This window comes from Pogoniulus pusillus, chromosome 38 (assembly GCF_015220805.1).
Source record: "Pogoniulus pusillus isolate bPogPus1 chromosome 38, bPogPus1.pri, whole genome shotgun sequence".
In the NCBI taxonomy this organism is placed as follows: domain Eukaryota; kingdom Metazoa; phylum Chordata; class Aves; order Piciformes; family Lybiidae; genus Pogoniulus; species Pogoniulus pusillus.
In genome coordinates, this window is record NC_087301.1 from 7,765,320 (window position 1) to 7,784,979 (window position 19,660).

At 57.1% G+C, this 19,660-nt stretch overlaps 1 protein-coding gene across 5 annotated transcripts in view; it reads right to left on the reverse strand.

Moving 5' to 3' along the window:
- Nucleotides 1–2,249: 2,249 nt before the first annotated feature.
- The window catches only part of GRAMD1B (GRAM domain containing 1B), a 196,641-nt gene continuing 179,230 nt past the window's right edge, over nt 2,250–19,660 (reverse strand). For 4 of the 5 annotated variants that reach the window (XM_064173231.1, XM_064173233.1, XM_064173235.1 and 1 more), the window contains 4 exons: nt 16,735–16,825; nt 13,456–13,563; nt 9,576–9,693; nt 2,250–6,002 (listed from right to left, as the gene is read on the reverse strand). In XM_064173231.1, coding sequence (XP_064029301.1) covers nt 5,913–6,002; nt 9,576–9,693; nt 13,456–13,563; nt 16,735–16,825 — 407 coding nt within the window. In that variant the 3' untranslated portion in view covers nt 2,250–5,912. The remainder of the gene's footprint in view (nt 6,003–9,575; nt 9,694–13,455; nt 13,564–16,734; nt 16,826–19,660) is intronic. The other variant, XR_010308741.1, reaches the window with a different exon arrangement.

The window sequence follows — 19,660 nt, forward strand, 5'->3', positions numbered from 1 at the left end:
CCCCTGAGCCAGGCTCTGCAGTGTCTGTTACTGACACTCCTGTCCTCAGCCACCAGAGTGCTCCCTGGCCAGCATGGCTGGTGCAGGGCACACCATGGACACACAGGAAGGAGAAGTCCTCTCAGCAGCACAGCATCTCCACACCCATGGCAGAGGAAGACTCAACCTGTGTGCTGCAAGCTATGACTGAGGAAAGGTCCACACCCAGGCTGCAGGGGTTGGTGCCGAGGACACAGGCAGGCTCAGAGGGCTGTGCCCAGCTGAGCTGACACCAAGGGGGGGTCTCTTTTGCTAACACAACTCCAGTCAGACAGGGCAGGGGGGCAAGAGGCAATGGTGCAGTGCCTGCACTGCTGTTTCACAGGTGGCTTTGTGCCAGGGCTGTAAGTCCAGCAGAGCACTGTGCTTGGAACCTTGCCTCTTCCAGCACAGCCTCCTACCTCTAACAAAGGCAAGCTGCAGACTTCTGAGGTTGCCCTTTACTAGCTCCAAAGCACACAAGTGGGGCCAGGTGACTGAGGGGCAGTCCCATCAGGTCTGGGACCACCAGCCCTGGGTCCATCAGCCCTGGGCCCCTTAGCCCTGGGTCTCTAAGCCCTGGGTCCCTCAGCCCTGGGTCCCTTAGCCCTGGGTCCCTCAGCCCTGAGTCCCTCAGCCCTGATTCCCTCAGCCCTGAGTCTATCAGCCCTGGGTCTCTCAGCCCTGGGTCCCTCAGCCCTGGTTCCCTCAGCCCTGGGTCTCTCAGCCCTGGGTCTCTCAGCCCTGGGTCCACCAGCCCTGGGTCCCTCAGCCCTGGGTCCACCAGCCCTGGGACCCTCAGCCCTGAGTCTATCAGCCCTGGGTCCCTCAGCCCTGGGTCCACCAGCCCTGGTTCCCTCAGCCCTGAGTCTATCAGCCCTGGGTCAATGTTTGCTCTATGGCAGCAGCACAACTGAGGTCCATCAGGGGACTTGTGTGACCTTTTTCTCTTCTCCCTAAGCACTTAAGGGAGCCAAAAAGGATCGATGCAGAAGTCAGCAGCAGTTAATTAACTGACAGCTCACACTGGAGTGTGCTGCCTGCAGCATGCCTTGGCTTGCTGGCTAATGCTGAGCACCCACAAGGCATGGGCAGGCAGTGGCTTCACTGCTGTCTCCTCACCACTGCAGCTGCCCTCCTCTCTTCCAGTGGGGTGTGCAGAGCCAGCAATGCCCTTGCCTTGGGCACACGTTGCTGATCTCACCACCTCTGAACACCTGGACTGACCTGGGCCTTTCTGGTCCTTCCTAGGCTTGGCACACAGGTGCTGCACTAGATACCTTTGGTATCTGCCCCATGGATGCACACTGGCAGAGCACTCATCCAGGGCTCAATCCAGGCTGAGCTGCCACAAGCCAAACACCTCCTTCAAGGCAAGCATCAGCAGGCAGGGGTTTATCAGAAGTGAGACTGCAGCAGGCTAGGAGGAACAAAACTCTTCTTCTCCCTGGCAGGCAGGACAGGTACACTAACTGGCAACAGAGACCCTCCTGTCCCTTCTCCTCCCTCCTCCCAGCAGGTCACATCTTCCTTGGCAAGAATGAGGCTGCTGGCAGTTGGCATCAGCTTGCATGCTTGGCTGGGAGCTGCTCCTGACAACAACTCTCTGCTCTGTAGTAGCTCAGGTTCTGCACTCAGCTGGCAGTGAGCAGCAGCAGAAGGGTCAGAGGGAGGACTTGGCAGGGTGGGAGCAGAGGGAGCACCTGCCAGGTGCTACAAAGAAAAGCAGCACTGAAGTGGCATTGCTGGCACAGGGGTGCAGTGGAGAGGTGAAACCCTGCCAGTGGAAGCCAAGCCAGGACTTGGCCACGAGTGCTAAGTGACCTCCTGAAACATCAGTCAGGTTGCTCAGCCTTGCTCCTAGACAGCAATTCCTAACTGCTCCAGGAACTGCAGACACAAACTGGTGGGTCCCAAATCATCTACAGCTGCAAAAAGGAACTAAGCTGTGGACTGGGAGGTGAAAATACACCCAGGTTGTAAGCCCTCACCTTTAATGCCCTGATGGGGTTTGCCTTTAGGCCAAGGCTTTGCTTTTCCCTCTCTTGTTACCTCTGGGATAAACTAAGAGGCCATAAAACCTCCTGAACCCTACCCAGCTCCTAGCCAGACCTGCTGCCAAGTGGCAAAAAGCAGGTCAGTGACTGAGAACCAAAGTGGAACCTTCCTGGTCTGAAGGGCTAAAGTTACTGACTGAGAACCAAAGTGGAACCTTCCTGGTTTGAAGGGCAAAGTCAGTGACTGAGAACCAAAGTGAAACCTTCCTGGACTGAAGGGCTAAAGTCAGTGACTGAGAACCAAAGTGAAACCTTCCTGGTCTGAAGGGCTAAAGTCAGTGACTGAGAACCAAAGTGGAACCTTCCTGGTCTGAAGGGCTAAGTCAGTGACTGAGAACCAAAGTGAAACCTTCCTGGTCTGAAGGGCTAAAGTCAGTGACTGAGAACCAAAGTGAAACCTTCCTGGTTTGAAGGGCTAAAGTCAGTGACTGAGAACCAAAGTGAAACCTTCCTGGTCTGAAGGGCTAAAGTCAGTGACTGAGAACCAAAGTGAAACCTTCCTGGTTTGAAGGGGCAAAGTCAGTGACTGAGAACCAAAGTGAAACCTTCCTGGTCTGAAGGGCTAAAGTCAGTGACTGAGAACCAGAAACCTTCCTGGACTGAAGGGGCAAAGTCAGTGACTGAGAACCAAAGTGAAACCTTCCTGGTCTGAAGGGGCAAAGTCAGTGACTGAGAACCAAAGTGAAACCTTCCTGGACTGAAGGGGCAAAGTCAGTGACTGAGAACCAAAGTGAAACCTTCCTGGTTTGAAGGGCTAAAGTCAGTGACTGAGAACCAAAGTGGAACCTTCCTGGTCTGAAGGGCTAAAGTCAGTGACTGAGAACCAAAGTGAAACCTTCCTGGACTGAAGGGCCAAAGGCTCTGTCTGCTGACCACCACCCCTGTGGCCCTTGCAGGACTGTGGGCAGCTGTGTGCCAGGGTACATGCCAGCCACCTTACACCCAGTTCAAACCAGAGTGGGCAGAAGGAACCCTGGGGCTTCAGGCTGGCAGAGCTGCCTGGACATGGCCTTGCACTGACTCAGCAGAGCTCCTGCCAAGCCCAAGGATGCTTCCTCAGCAAGAACCTACTGCAAGAGTGCTTCACCCATGAGCCAGTGGAGTTCTTGCCTCCACTACTAGCAAGAGAAGGTGAAACTGGTAAGGAGGCCAAGCCTGAGCACCAGCAGTTACTCCTGACCCTTCTGGACAGCACAGCACAGCACAGGTGGGCTTCTCTGCCTCTCAGTGGCTCATGTCCTCCTAGGTACAAAGCCCTCCCAGGCAGGTAGCAGAGACCACCCCAACATGGCAGGTTTCTCTCTCAAGACATTGCCTTTTTCTCTCCTGGCATGGGCAAGGTGGCAAGCACAGGGCTCCCTCTCTGCCTTCTCTCCTTGGTGCTTGGAATGAACATTCTAGAACAGGGGAAGGTGGGCAGCAGGGGATTGTTCTGTGCTTACCAACTGCAGGGGTGAGTAAAAGGGCAGAGGACTCTCAGCCAGTGTGGCAAGTTCACAGCTGGGGCCCTTCTGTCCCCAGGTGAGCTGCAGAATGCCCTACCCAGGCACTAGCACCTCAGCTCCACTGTGCAGCAGCCATTCCAGCAGGCTCCCTGGCCAGCAGCCAGGGAGCAGTACAGTAGTCAGCAGCACTACATTCAAGAAACAGTCAGAAATAGACACCAGGGAGGTGTGGGTGGCTCTGCTCTGCCTGCCTTGCACACTCCTCAAGGTCTTTTTGAGACCTCCTCTTCATCCCCACTCCTCCAAAGCTTGGATGTCTTGGGGCGAGCCCTTAGCCATCGCACTCATGGGCTGGGGGAGTCAGCAGGCTGCTCCCACACACACCTCCCTGCCCTGACTGGGATGCTTGCACCAGGGGGCAGCTGGGGAGGGCTCTCCTGACTCCACTTCTTGTCAGCCAGCTGTGCAGGTGAGAGTTTCTGGAGCAGGACTCAGCCTTCTGCGCCCTGCTCTTTCAGCACCCGCTGGAGCTAGGGACAAGAGGAGCTGGAGGGGGACAAGAGCAGCCAGAAGGGCACCATCTGCACATGAGGGAGGTGCAGCTAACTCCCTCCTGCCCTTCACCAGGTGGGGAAAACCCTGGTGCTGACCAAGGTGGAGATGAGGGCCTGCTGTACCACAGGGCTGGGCAAAGAGAGCACTTATCGACCACTCTGCCCCCCAGCCAGTCCCAGGGGCGCTTGGTGCACTGCACAGTGCAGCCTCCTTGCCCCTTTCCCTCAAGTGGCTGCTGAGAGGAGCCTGGAATTAGCCTCCAGAAGAAACAAAACTGCAAACTGGCTGCTTCATGCAGCTCCACCACCTGATGACCTGCTACCAGAGCAAACCCTTTGCTACCCAGACCAGCCAGAGGCCTCAGCCTGGGGACACCCCTCAAGATCTATCCTGCCAGCCCCTGATGGTCCTTTCCTTTTGTCTTTTTCTTCTTCTTTTTCTTTCTCTTTTTTTTCCCTTTCCTTTTCCTGTCCCCATGACCCTTCCTACCCTCTCCTACAACTTCCAGAGGCCTTGTTGCTACAGAGATGGCAGTCTGTAGCCTTCACTGGGGTCTCCACATCTCTCTCCCTGTCTTTCTATGTACATAACAACCTGTTTCTACAGACACATGTGATGTACATAGCCCAGTGAAGGGAAGGAGCTTGGTCTTGTTTCTCCCTAATGTTTCCCCACCAAGTTTATAAGCTAAGGTGAGCTTTAGGTAGTCTCTCAGACCAGGGCTCAGAGGCAAATCTGCTGAGCAGCTGCAGATGAACAGGGAGTTTTGGTTCCCTGTTGCAGCTGGGCTACTCAGCTCTTCAGCCTGGGAAGTCACACAGGTAGGCAGCTGCCCCTTTTCAGCACAGGGATGGCTTAATGGCAGGGGCCCAAGCAGAGGGAAAGCAGAGGAGTGCAGGCAAAGGAAAGGGGACACTGTCAAAGGGAATGGCAGTGAGCTCTCTGCAGGGGCCTCCTCCAGCCCCCCACCTCCTAGGCAAACGCTCCCCTGCTCGGCTCTTGATGCAGGATCCCGAGCAGGAGGCAGCATTCCAGCTGGCTGCCAGCCTGTGCTCTGCTCTGAGCCAGCCCCCAGCAAAGTGCACTGCAGGCAGCACAGGGAGCTCTGCTCCCTGCAGCCCTCCAGCAGCCTCCTCTCCAAACCTGAGGTTGCTTTGTGAGGGATGCACAGCAGTTGCCAAGACCTCTCTACCCTGAAGCCAGCAAGGTGAGGCAGTTGACAGTGTCCCCTTTGTGTGCACAGGCAGAGCCAGGCAGGGCCCTTCATGCACAGGCAGGGCTGGGGTTGGGGGGGGGAGGGAGGTGGGGTGGGGAGAGGCACTCACTCTGATGCTTCCCTTTGAACACAACAAACCCAAACCAGACAAGACAGACAGACAGACAGACAAGACAGACAGGAATAGTACAGAAGGAGTGGTGCAGAGACCCCAGGGGAGTGCACACAACCCCCTCCCCACCACCCCCAAACCCTGGGGTGCACCACCTGAGTGCTGGGAAGAGCACAGCCCTCCCCTTGCACACACACACACACACACACACACACACCCCCAAGCTCCAGTGCTGGAGCTCCAAAGCCTTCCTCTTTCTGCAGGTGGAGGCTTTGGAAGGTTTTTGTTTTGTAGTTTCCTTTTTTTTTGTGTCTTTTTTTTTTGATTGATTTTTTTTTTCCCCTCTTTTTTGTTGGTTTTTTTTTTTCTCTTAAAATCTGTATATAATATAGATATTTATATTCTCTGTCTCTCTCTCTGTCTCTATTTATATATTATATATATATATTTATATAGCCTATGTACACATATTGCACACCGTCCTCTGGCCTCCTTCCAGTTCCTGCCTGTCAGTGGAAACGTTTCCGTTTCTCCTCGGGGTCTGAGCTGAACTCCTGGGACCTGATGCCATTCTGGAGGTGGATCAGGGAATCCTTCATCTGCAAGGCAAGGGAAAGGTCCTTAGCATGAGGAGCAGTGGGTGTTAAGAACCACAGAACCATAGAATCGACGAGGTTGAAAGAGAGCTCTGAGATCATCCAGCCCAGCCTAGCCCCCAGCCCTGCCCAACCAACCAGACCATGGCACTCAGTGCCCCAGCCAGGCTCTGCAGATGACACCAAGCTGGGGGCAGATGTGGCTGGGTTGGAGGGCAGAAGGGCTCTGCAGCAGGACCTTGACTGCCTGCACAGATGGGCAGAGTCCAAGGGGATGGAGTTCAATAGCTCCAAGTGCAGGGTGCTGCACTTTGGCCACAGCAACCCCATGCAGAGATACAGGGGGTCAGAGTGGCTGAGAGCAGCCAGACAGAGAGGGATCTGGGGGTGCTGATTGATACCCACCTGAACATGAGCCAGCAGTGTGCCCAGGTGGCCAAGAGAGCCAGTGGCATCCTGGCCTGCATCAGCAATGGTGTGGCCAGCAGGAGCAGGGAGGTCATTCTGCCCCTGCACTCTGCACTGGTTAGACCTCACCTTGAGTGCTGTGTTCAGTTCTGGGCCCCCCAGTTTAGGAGGGACATTGAGATGCTTGAGCGTGTCCAGAGAAGGGCGACGAGGCTGGGGAGAGGCCTTGAGCACAGCCCTACGAGGAGAGGCTGAGGGAGCTGGGATTGGTTAGCCTGGAGAAGAGGAGGCTCAGGGCAGACCTCATTGCTGTCTGCAACTACCTGAGGGGAGGTTGTGGCCAGGAGGAGGTTGCTCTCTTCTCTCAGGTGGCCAGCACCAAACGAGAGGACACAGCCTCAGGCTGTGCCAGGGGAGATTTAGGCTGGAGGTGAGGAGAAAGTTCTTCCTGAGAGAGTCATTGGCCACTGGAATGGGCTGCCCGGGGAGGTGGTGGAGTCGCCGTCCCTGGAGCTGTTTCAAGGCAGGACTGGACGTGGCACTTGGTGCCATGGTCTGGCCTTGAGCTCTGTGCTAAAGGGTTGGACTTGATGATCTGTGAGGTCTCTTCCAACCCTGATGATACTGTGTGTGTGTGTGTGTGATACTTCCAGCCACAGCCACTCACCACCTCCCTGGGCAGCCCATTCCAGTGCCAATCACTCTCTCTGCCAGGAACTTCCTAACAACATCCAGCCTAGACTTGCCCTGGCACAGCTTGAGGCTGTGTCCCCTTCTTCTGGCCCTGGCTGCCTGGCAGCAGAGCCCAACCCCACCTGGCTACAGCCTCCCTGCAGGTAGCTGTAGACAGCAATGAGCTCTGCCCTGAGCCTCCTCTGCTGCAGGCTGCACCCCCCCAGCTCCCTCAGCCTCTCCTCACAGGGCTCTGCTCCAGGCCCCTCCCCAGCCTTGCTGCCCTTCTCTCAACACCTTCCAGCACCTCAGCAGCTCTGGACAGGCTCTGCTCACTTGTGCCTGGGATAGAACAAGGGGCAAGGGATGGAAACTGCAGCACAGGAGGGTCCATCTCAACATGAGGGAGAACTTCTGGACTGTGAGGGTCCCAGAGCCCTGGCACAGCCTGCCCAGAGGGGTTGTGGAGTCTCCTTCTCTGGACCCTTTCCAGCCCTGTCTGCATGTGTTCCTGTGTGCCCTGAGCTAGATTGTGTGGTCCTGCTCTGGCAGGGGTGTTGGACTTGATGAGCTTTTTGAATCTCTTCCAACTCCTAACATCCTGGGATCCTGTGATGTCCTGCCCCATTGGTGCCTCCTCTTTCCATGGTATGGAGACCACAGTGAGCTGGTGTGGGGAGCTGGGAGCTCCTGAGAGCGCCTTCTCCAAGGTACCAGAGAAAGGGGAGAGCAGAGAGAGGCAGGGGAAGAGCAGTTCTTTCCACAGACAAGAGCAGACTGAGGCATGGGCTGAGCAGCTCCCATAGGGGTGAGCAGAATGAGGCATGGGGTGAGCAGCTCCCATAGGGGTGAGCAGAATGTGGCATGGGGTGAGCAGAATGAGGCATGGGTGAGCAGAATGAGGCATGGGGTGAGCAGAATGAGGCATGGGGTGAGCAGCTCCCATAGGGATGAGCAGAATGAGGCATGAGGTGAGCAGCTCCCATAGCAGTGAGCAGAATGAGGCATGGGGTGAGCAGCTCCATAGCAGTGAGCAGAATGAGGCATGAGGTGAGCAGCTTCCATAGAGGTGAGCAGCTCCCATGGGGGTGAGCAGAATGAGGCATGAGGTGAGCAGCTCCATAGAGGTGAGCAGCTCCCATGGGGGTGAGCAGAATGAGGCATGGTGTGAGCAGCTCCCATAAGGGTGAGCAGAATGAGGCATGGGGTGAGCAGCTCCCATAGAGGTGAGCAGCTCCCATAGAGGTGAGCAGCTCCCATAGGGGTGAGCAGAATGAGGCATGGGGTGAGCAGCTCCCATAGAGGTGAGCAGCTCCCATAGGGGTGAGCAGAATGTGGCATGGGGTGAGCAGAATGAGGCATGGGGTGAGCAGAATGAGGCATGGGGTGAGCAGAATGAGGCATGGGGTGAGCAGCTCCCATAGGGGTGAGCAGAATGAGGCATGGGGTGAGCAGCTCCCATAGCAGTGAGCAGAATGAGGCATGGGGTGAGCAGCTCCCATAGCAGTGAGCAGAATGAGGCATGAGGTGAGCAGCTTCCATAGAGGTGAGCAGCTCCCATAGGGGTGAGCAGCTCCCATAGAGGTGAGCAGCTCCCATAGGGGTGAGCAGAATGAGGCATGGGGTGAGCAGCTCCCATAGGGGTGAGCAGAATGAGGCATGGGGTGAGCAGCTCCCATAGAGGTGAGCAGCTCCCATAGAGGTGAGCAGCTCCCATAGAGGTGAGCAGCTCCCATAGGGGTGAGCAGCTCCCATAGGGGTGAGCAGAATGAGGCATGGGGTGAGCAGCTCCCATAGAGGTAAGCAGCTCCCATAGGGGTGAGCAGCTCCCATAGGGGTGAGCAGCTCCCATAGGGGTGAGCAGCTCCCATAGGGGTGAGCAGCTCCCATAGGGGTGAGCAGCTCCCATGGGGGTGAGCAGAATGAGGCACGGGCTGAGCAGCTCTCTCCACAGGCAAGAGCAGCTTCCCTTCTCCCAAGGAGGCTGCTGTACAACCAGCTCTTTAGGCAGCCCACACTGCTACTCCTGGCTTTGTGCTATTCAGAACCCCCATGGAATGTGTCTCCTTCACCCGTGCAAGCTATGGACTTGTGTGGGTCCCAGTTAATGCTCCTGACCAGGGCTGGAGGCTGCTGAGTGGAGCAAGGTCAGGAGAGATGCAAGCCCTTGAGGTGCTGATGGGAGCAACCCTGAGGTAAAAGAAGTTTGCTCTCCAAATGGGGTTGCCAGAGCCCAGATATGGTAATGGAAGAGCTGTGCCCCTGTAGACTTCTCCCCTTCCTGTGTGGACCCCTGCAAGGTGACAGAGAAGCTGCAGTGTCCTGCAAACAGCTCTTAGGGCCAATTGCCCAGCGCTATGCCAGAAGCCTGATGGAAGGGCAGAGTGCAGTGGAGGTGACACACCTGATGGCCTGCAGTGGCAGCAGGGAAGGCTGAAGGGTTGGGAGGCCAAGGAGAGCCTCCAGCCACAGCAGTGCCTGGCCCTGGGGTCTCACCTGGTCTAGAAGCATGACGGAGGATTTGATGATCTCGCGCCACTTCTGCAGCTCTGAGTCGTGGTACTTCTGCTGAGACTCCAGCAGCTGGGCCCACTCTGTCTGGGACTGGGGCAACCTGTCAGGCACAGCAGGAGCAAAAGTGAATCCAGGGGAAGTCAAAGCAAGGGGGGGCAAAGTGGGTTTGGAGAGGGTGTAGCTGGTATGGGTTTCTGTCTTAAGCCTTTCAGCCCCCAGGGGCAGGTGTCGCAGCCGAAGTGCACTGTGGAGTGCTCCTAACTCCAGCAGTGGCATCAGTGCTGCTCTGCACTGACTCTGGTGGCCAACTGCTAGCAGGGATGTGCCTTGTGCAGGAGCTGCTGGGGTGGGGTGGAAGTGGAGGGGAACGTGAGGACAGAAGGCAGTGTGCAGGAGACATCCAGAGTGGATGGGCCACTGATGGGGAGTCCTGCAGTGCAGCAGCAGCATGGAACCATGGAATGGTCTGGGCTGGAGAAGACCTCCAAGGCCATCCAGTCCAACCTGCAACCCAACCCCACCATGGCCAACAAACCATGGCCCCAAGTGCCATGGCCACACTTGAACACCTTCAGGGATGGGGACTCCACCACCTCCCTGGGCAGCCTCTGCCAGTCCCTGACCACTCTGGCAGCAAAGAAATTGTTCCTCACCCCCAACCTAACCCTGCCCTGGCACAACTTCAGGCCAGGTCCTCTCCTTCTAGGGAGACACCAGGGACCAGAGCCCAACCCCCACCTGACTGCAGCCTCCTTGCAGGGAGCTGCAGAGAGCAATGAGGTCTCCTCTCAGCCTCCTCTTCATCACCTCCCTGGGCAGCCTCTGCCAGTCCCTGACCACTCTGGCAGCAAACAAATTGTTCCTCACCTCCCACCCAACCCTGCCCTGGCACAACTTCAGGCCATTTCCTTTCCCTCTATCACCTGGTCCTAGGGAGAAGAGATCAACCCACACCTGGCTCCAATCTCCTCTCAGGGAGCTGCAGAGAGCAATGAGGTCTGCTCTCAGCCTCTTCTTCTCCACACTGAACACCCTCAGCTGCTCCTCCCCAGCCCTGTTCTCCAGACTCTTCCCCAGCTTCCTTGCCCTTCTCTGGACCTGCTCAATGTCCTCCTTAGAGTAAGGGGCCCAAAGCTGAACCCAGGATTTGAGGTGTGACCTCCCCAGTGCCCAGCCCAGGACACATCTCTAGCAGTGGCTGGTGTGGCACAGGCCTCTCTGAGTACAGAGGGTTCCTCCTCAGACTGCTTCCCACACAGAGCCATCAGAGGAGGGGAGGTGACAACCTTGGCCCAAGACTGCAAAACAGTTACGTGCAGAGCATCCTAACACAGGATGCTGGGAAGAAGCAGAGTTTGCCTTAGCTCAGTGCCCACACTGCAGAGGAGGGCAAGGGAGCTGTGAAGGGCCTGGGGAATTAATCTGCTGAGGAGCAACTGAAGGAGCTGGAGATGGTTGGTGTGGAACAGAGGAGGCTGAGGGCAGAGCTCATTGCTGTCTGCAGCTACCTGAGAGGAGGTTGTGGGGAGGCTGCTGCTGGGCTCTGCTCACAGGCAAACGGTGACAGAAGCAGAGGGAATGGCCTCAAGCTGCCACTGGGCAGGCTGAGGATGGACAGGAGGAAAAAAAAACTTCATGGGAAGAGTGGTCAGGGACTGGAATGAGCTGCCCAGGGAGGTGCTGGAGTCACCAACCCTGGAGGGGTTTAGAAGTCGTTTAGATGTGGTGCCTGGGGACATGGTTTGGGGTGCACCTTGCGCAGGAGTGGTCTGGGTTGGACTTGGTGATGCTGAGAGGCTCTTCCAACTTGGACGTTTCTGTGATGCTGCAGCAGCTCTGGAAATGCTGATGGCTGCCCAGCTCCAGCTACCTGCCGGCTTCAGCTTCAGCTACCTGCCTGCTCCAGGTACCTGCCTGCTTCAGCTCCAGCTACCTGCCTGCTCCAGCTACCTGCCTGCTTCAGCTTCAGCTACCTGCCTGCTCCAGCTACCTGCCTGCTTCAGCTTCAGCTACCTGCCTGCTTCAGCTACCTGCCTGCTTCAGCTTCAGCTACCTGCCTGCTTCAGCTACCTGCCTGCTCCAGATACCTGTCTGCTCCAGCTACCTGCCTGCTCCAGCTCCAGCTACCTGCCTGCTTCAGCTCCAGCTACCTGCCTGCTCCAGCTACCTGCCTGCTTCAGCTTCAGCTACCTGCCTGCTCCAGGTACCTGCCTGCTCCAGCTCCAGCTACCTGCCTGCTCCAGGTACCTGCCTGCTTCAGCTCCAGCTACCTGCCTGTGGGAAGCTTTCTCCTGCAGCATGAAAGGTAAACATCAGACCCTGTGATGAGAAGTGTCCTTGGAGCCTTGAGGCTCCCAGGGCCTAAGCTGGCAACCATGAGCAACCCACGCACAGCTGTCAGGGGGTGGAATCTGCCGGCCCCTGGGGCGGACGCAGCCCCAAGGGGGGCTGACCCTGGCCAGCCCCCCTGGGTGGTACTCACAGGTTGTTTACCACAGGTAACCTGTCTCTGCCTTACACATAACTTGGGGCCAATCTGTACTGTCCACTTCTGCCAGCCCCAGGCTGGCTGGAAACACCTCCTCTGAGCACTATATAAGCCACTGCACTACCCTAATAAAGTGGTACTGATGTACTGATGCACAGATGCCTGCAAGCTGCTGTCTCGAGTCGTCAGTACCCCGATCTCGCCTCTCGCCAGCCTCCGTACCCTGACACCTGCCTGCTCCAGCTACCTGCCTGCTTCAGCTACAGCTACCTGCCTGCTCCAGCTACCTGCCTGCTTCAGCTACCTGCCTGCTCCAGATACCTGCCTGCTCCAGCTACCTGCCTGCTTCAGCTCCAGCTACCTGCCTGCTCCAGCTACCTGCCTGCTCCAGCTACCTGCCTGCTTCAGCTCCAGCTAGCTGCCTGCTTCAGCTGCCTGCTTCAGCTCCAGCTAGCTGCCTGCTCCAGCTACCTGCCTGCTTCAGCTTCAGCTACCTGCTCCAGCTACCTGCCTGCTTCAGCTACCTGCCTGCTCCAGCTACCTGCCTGCTTCAGCTCCAGCTACCTGCCTGCTCCAGCTACCTGCCTGCTTCAGCTCCAGCTACCTGCCTGCTTCAGCTACCTGCCTGCTTCAGCTCCAGCTACCTGCCTGCTTCAGCTACCTGCCTGCTTCACCTACCTGCCTGCTTCACCTACCTGCCTGCTTCAGCTCCAGCTACCTGCTGCTTCACCTACCTGCCTGCTTCAGCTCCAGCTACCTGCCTGCTCCAGCTACCTGCTCCAGCTACCTGCCTGCTCGTTAGCTGCCTGCATCATCTAGCTGCCTGCTTCAGCTACCTGCCTGCTCCAGTTAGCTGCCTGCTTCAGCTTCAGTTAGCTGCCTGCTTCAGCTCCAGCTACCTGCCTGCTCCAGCTACCTGCCTGCTTCAGCTTCAGCTACCTGCCTGCTTCAGCTTCAGCTACCTGCCTGCTCCAGCTACCTGCCTGCTTCAGCTCCAGCTACCTGCCTGCTCAGCTACCTGCCTGCTTCAGCTTCAGCTACCTGCTTGCTTCAGCTCCAGCTACCTGCCTGCTCCAGCTACCTGCCTGCTCCAGCTCCAGCTACCTGCCTGCTCCAGCTACAGCTATGTGCCTGCTTCAGCTACCTGCCTGCTCCAGTTAGCTGCCTGCTTCAGCTAACTGCCTACTTCAGTTAGCTGCCTGCTTCAGCTGCCTGCTTCAGCTACCTGCCTGCTTCAGCTACAGTTAACTGCTTCAGCTGTCCCAGAGAAGGAGCCACCTGCCATGGAGCCCCCAGCTCTGGCGTTCTGGGAAAGCCTCTTACCACCTCCAGGAGAGGTGAGAAGAGGCAAAGAGCAAGCAGCTGTGACTGTACCTTTCCTGCAGCCTCAAGCCCTGCCACGCTGTCAGCGTCTGCGTTGTGTACTCCAGCATCCAGAGCTTGTAGAACAGCATCATGTTGAGGATGACCAGCAGCACCAGACTGCAAAGACAGACACCAGTCAGCATCCCAGCAGCATTCCACAGCTTGCCAGTGACACCTGGGAAAAGCCTCAAGGCTTCCAGGTGGTGCCTGCAGCCCAGCTTCATGCTGCATAGAATCACAGAATGGGTTAGGTTGGAAGGCAGCTCAAAGCTCAGCCAGTGCCAACATCATGCCATAGGCAGGGACAGCTCCCACTGGAACAGGTTGCTCAAGGCCTCATCCAACGTGGATCTGAACACCTCCAGGGAGGTTGTGGAGCACAGAAGCACAGAATGGGATCTTTGATCTTTGACCACATTCTGTGCTTCTGTGCTCCACAACCTCCCTGGGCAACCTGTGCCAGTGTCTCCCCACCCTCAACCTGTGCCAGTCTCTCACCACCCTCACTTCTTCCTCACATCCAGTTTCCATCTCCCCTCTGCCACTTCAAACCCATTCCTTCTCCTCCTGCCATTCCCAGACCTTCTCAGTAGTCCCTCCCCAGCCCTCCTGCAGCCCCCTGCAGCTCCTGCAAGGCCACTCCAAGCTCTCCTCCAAGCCTTCTCCTCTCCAGCCTGCACAGCCCCAACTCTCTCAGCCTGTGCTCAGAGCAGAGCTGCTGCAGCCCTCTCAGCATCTTAGTGGCCTCCTCTGCACTGGCTCCAGCAGTTCCATGTCCTGCTTGTGCTGGGGGCTGCAGAACTGCCCCCAGGACTGCAGGTGGGGTGTGAGGAGAGCAGAGCCCAGGGGCAGAATCCCCTCCCTTGCCCTGTGCCCACACTGCTCTGGCTGCAGCCCAGCACAGGCTTGTGTCTGGGCTGCACTCACACTGCAGGCTCCTGCTGAGCTTTTCCTCACCCCAGACCCCCAGGTCCTGTTCCTCAGGGCTGCTCTCAGCCATTCCCCACCCAGCCTGGAGCTGTGCCTGGGATTGCACCCACCCAGGTGCAGGACCTTCCACTTGGCCTTGCTGAATGCCATGAGGTTGGCCTGGGCACAGCTCTGCAGCCTGTCCAGGTCCCTCTGGATGAATCCCTGCCCTCTAGCAAGTCGACTGTGCCACACAGCTTGGTGCCATGTGAGTGGGGATTTGGAATGTGAGTAAGGGGCAGGTGGTTAGAACCCAGAACTTCACCTGCTGGGAGAAACGTGTGAGCAAGGAGAGAGAGACAGAAAGACAGGGGTGGTGAGAGAGAAGAGGCTGGATGAGGGGGTGTGCTGAATGCAGAGAAAGGGAGGGAAATGGGAGAGCAAAGAGGTAAAAAACAAGAGAGAGACAGTACCTGAAACAGATCCTAATGGGAGCAGGGAAGAGAAGAGACGGAGCAGCTGCAGGTTAGCAACGGACCGAGCTGGGCAGAGAAGGCTCAGAGACAGTGCAGAGGGGACAGGGGGCAGGAGGGAAGGAAGGAACACAGGGAAGAGAGGCAAGGAGGACAGACAAGCAACTGTGTGCCTGCAGCTACTGGTGAAGTTGCCTCAGCTAAAATCACAGAACCGTGGAAGAGTTGGGGTTGGAAGAGACCTCAGAGCTCATCCAGCCCAAGCACTCCCCCACAGCTCCCAACCCCAGCACTGCTGCTGAGCCTCTGCCACTCAGCCACAGCCCTCAGCACCACATCCACACAGCTCTGAAACAGCCCCAAGGATGGGCACTCCACCACCTCCCTGGGCAGCCTGTGCCAGTGCCTGAGACCCCTTGCTGGGAAGAAACTGTTCCTCATATCCAACCTGAACCTCCCCTGGCACAGCTTGAGGCTGTTCCCTTTTGTCCTGTCGCTGGTTGCATGTGAGAAGAGCCCAACCCCCACCTGGCTCCAACCTCCTTTTAGGGAGCTGTAGAGAGCAATGAGGTCTGCCCTCAGCCTCCCCTTCTCCAGCCCCCTCAGCCTTTCCTCCCCTCCCCTGTGTTCAAGGCTCTTCAGCTGCTTGGTTGCCCTTCTCTGACACACTCCAGCAGCAGCAGAGCTGTGTGTGGCTGCTGCAGGCCCATGCAGGGCAGGGTCTGACACAGCACTGCAAGCTGCAGCCTCCCCCCACGGTGGGGATGTCACTGTGGGCCCCTGCTGTGGCCAGACACTGCCCTGCTCCTGCTGCCAGCCACACTCAGGGAGGAGACTCCCAGATCAGATGCTTGTGCCTGGCTCTGGCTAGTGCAGCTCTCTGGCTGGAAAGAATGGCTCAGTATCAGCCAGTGCAGGCAGCAGGCTGGCAGCTGGCCAGAAGAGGAGGCTGAAAACACAGGATCACAGATTGCATGGGTTGGAAGGAACCCTCCAAGGTCATCTTCTCCAACCCCCCTGCAGGCAGCAGGGACACATCCAACTGGAGCAGGTTGCCCAGGGCCAGATCAAGTCTGACCTTGAATGGGATCTCTGCCACCTCTCTGGGCAACCTGCTGCAGTGTTTCACTACCTTCCTTCATTCATTCCTCTTGATGTCCAATCTAAGTCTCCCCTGCTCAAGTCTGAAACCATTCTCCCTCCTCCTGTCACTCCCAAGCCCTTGTCAAAAGTCCCTCCCCAGCTCTCCTGGAGCCCCTTCAGGAACTGTCTCCCTGGAGCCTTCTCTTCTCCATGCTGAACAGCCCCAACTCTCTCAGCCTGTCTTTGTGGGAGAGCTGCTCCAGCCTCTGACCTTGGAGGGCTTTTCCAACTCAAACAATGCTCTGTGAAAGAAGGAACAGCCTCAACCCATAGCCTGAGCCCTGCTGTGGTGACACAGCAGCTGCCAGAGAGTCACTGCCACGGCCACCTCTCATGGGCACAGCTGGTTGGGCAGCAGACTGCACAACAGCTGAAGCTAAAAGAACAACTCAGAGTTTGTAGATCCCTTTGAAGAGCTCTCACCTGTGCCCCTTGCAATAAAAAGGACTCTTTTTACTTGGCAGGCTTCTAAGTGTGGACTCCTCTCTCCCTGCCAGCTGCCCCTTGCCCTGCCTGCTGCCACCAAGCCTGCCTGTGTCCCAGACAGAGCTGAGCTGACCCAGACCATGCAGCTCTGCAGAGCCTCTGTGTGGTTAGAACAAGGTCAAACCTGCGAGCTCCAAACCCTGCCTGTGGCTGAGCAGCGTCTGGGACCAGAGAGCAAAACCTGGCAGCTGGGAAGCAGAGAGCAGCAGCAACACCACAGGGCCAAAGCTGCTGAAGGCTGAGTGTGGAGGAAAGCAACCCCCAACAAATCACTTACACAAAACTGATGACAAGGAGCAGCTTGGAGACACTCTGCAGGTGGAAGCCGCTGGGGCTCTCCTCAGGGATGTGCCTCGTCTGAGTGGAACCTGAGCAGAGAGATGGCTTCAGGAGGTGTCCTCCCTCTGCCCAGCCCTCCCTTCCCAGCACAGGCTCACAGACTCGTTCAGGTTGGGAAAGCCCTCTGAGATCATCAACTCCATCCAGCAACCCAACCCCACCACAGCCATTCAACCATATCCCACACTGCCATGGCCACAGGTTTCGTGACTGCCTCCAGGGATGGGGACTCCACCACCTCCCTGGCAGCCTGTGCCACTCCCTGACCAAAAATCTCTCCTAACACCCAACCTAAGCCTCCCCTGGCACAGCTTGAGGCCATTGCCTCTTGCCTTCTCATCAGTTAGTTGGGAGAAGAGGCCAGCACTAGTCTCACTGCAATCTCTCTTCAGGGAGCTGTAGAGATCAATGAGGTCTCCTCTCAGCCTCTTCTTCTTCAGTCTATATCCACCCACCCTGGAAAGCCCTGGAAAGCCCTGGAAAGCCCTGGGCCCTCTTCCCATTAATCACAGAATGGTTTAGGTTGGAAGGGAGCTCAAAGCTCAGCCAGTGCCAACCTCTGCCTGGTCCTGAACACCTCCAGGGAGATTGTGGAGCACAGAAGCACAGAATGGGATCTTTGATCTTTGACCACATTCTGTGCTTCTGTGCTCCACAGCCTCCCTGGGCAACCTGTGCCAGTGTCTCACCACCCTCAACCTCTGCCAGTGTCTCACCACCATCACTGTCTGTGCTCCACAACCTCTCTGGGAAACCTGTGCCAGTCTCTCACCACCCTCACTTCTTCCTCACATCCACTTTCAATCTCCCCTCTGCCACTTCAAACCCATTCCTCCTCCTCCTCTCATTCCCAGACCTTCTCAATAGTCCCTCCCCAGCCTCTCTGCAGCCCCCTGCAAGATCCTGCAAGGTCACTCCAAGGCCCCTTTGAGGCCTTCTCTTCCCCAGGCTGCACAGCCCCAACTCTCTCAGCCTGTGCTCAGAGCAGAGCTGCTGCAGCCCTCTCAGCATCTTGGTGGCCTCCTCTGGGCTGGCTCAAACACTTCCATGTCCTGCTTGTGCTGGGGGCTGCAGAGCTGCCCTCAGGACTGCAGGTGGGGTCTGGTGAGAGCATCCCCACCCACCCAAACATCCTTTGCTATCCAAACATTCCCACCCATCCACACATCCCCACCACTCATCCACACATTCCTATCACATCCCCACTCCCTCATCCACACATCCTCATCACCCATCCACACATTCCCACTCATCCACACATCCTCATCCTCCAATCCATCCATCCCCACCCATCCACACATCCCCATTCCCTCATCCACACATCCTCATCACCCATCCACACATCCCCATTCCCTCATCCACACATCCTCATCACCCATCCACACATTCCCACTCATCCACACATCCTCACCCACCCGAATATCCTCTCCCATCCATCCACACATCCCCATTCCCTCATCCACACATCCTCATCACACATCCTCATCACCCATCCACACATTCCCACCCATCCACACATCCTCACCCACACGAATATCCTCATCCATCCATCCCCACCCATCCACACATCCTCACCCACCCGAATATCCTCTCCCATCCATCCACACATCCCCACTCCCTCATCCACACATCCTCATCACCCATCCATCCATCCCCACCCATCCACACATCCTCACCCACCCGAATATCCTCTCCCATCCATCCTCACATCCCCATTCCCTCATCCACACATCCTCATCACATCCATCCATCCCCCACCCATCACACATCCTCACCCACCCGAAATCCTCTCCCATCCATCCACACATCCCCATTCCCTCATCCACACATCCTCATCACCCATCCATCCATCCCCACCCATCCACACATCCTCACCCACCCGAATATCCTCTCCCATCCATCCACACATCCCCATTCCCTCATCCACACATCCTCATCACCCATCCATCCATCCCCACCCATCCACACATCCTCACCCACCCGAATATCCTCTCCCATCCATCCACACATCCCCACTCCCTCATCCACACATCCTCATCACCCATCCACACATTCCCACCACCCATCCACACATCCCCACCACCCATCCACACATCCTCATCCATCTGAACATCCCATCCCATCCCCCCATCTCCTCCCCCATCCCCCCATCCCCACCACCACCTCCCCTCCCACCTTTGCATCTTCATAGCCCTCTCCTAGGAGCTCCCCTTTTATTCCAGGGGTCCCCAACTCTGCCCCCCAGCACCAGGGTTGGAGGAAGGGGGGGGTCTGCAGGTGCTGACCTGCCACGTGCTTGATACGATGAGCAACCTCCTCGTCGGTGGGGGTGGTGACAGGGCTGAGCACCTCCTCCAGGTGGGGCACCCGCAGGTGGGTGTGGGTGCGCTTCCTGCGCCGCACCGGCGCCTGCTTGCTCACCTTCTCCTTGGGGGATTGTCTGTGCACCTCAGCCAGGTAGCTGCTCTCCGTTTTGGTCAGCTCACTCTCTGCACACAGCAAAGGAAAGCAGTGAGGGAGGGAGGAGTTTGGAGGGGTTGATTTCAGGAAGGGTAGGGACTTGCTGGAGAGGGGAGAGAGAAGAGCTGCAGTGGTGCTGAGGGGACTGGAAGGGCTCTGTGAGGAGCAAAGGCTGAGGGAGTTGAGGTTGTTTAGGCTGGAGGAGAGGCAGTCTGAGGGGGACCTGAGCAGTGCTGAGTAATACTCCAGGGGTGGGGGTCAGAGAATGGTTTAGGTTGGAAGGGGCCTCAAAGCTCAGGCAGTACCAACTCCCCTGTGCCATAGGCAGGACACTCCCAACTGGAACAGGACTGCTGCTGGATCTCTCTAGTCCTAATCTCCATAGGTTCATGGACTCAGAGAAT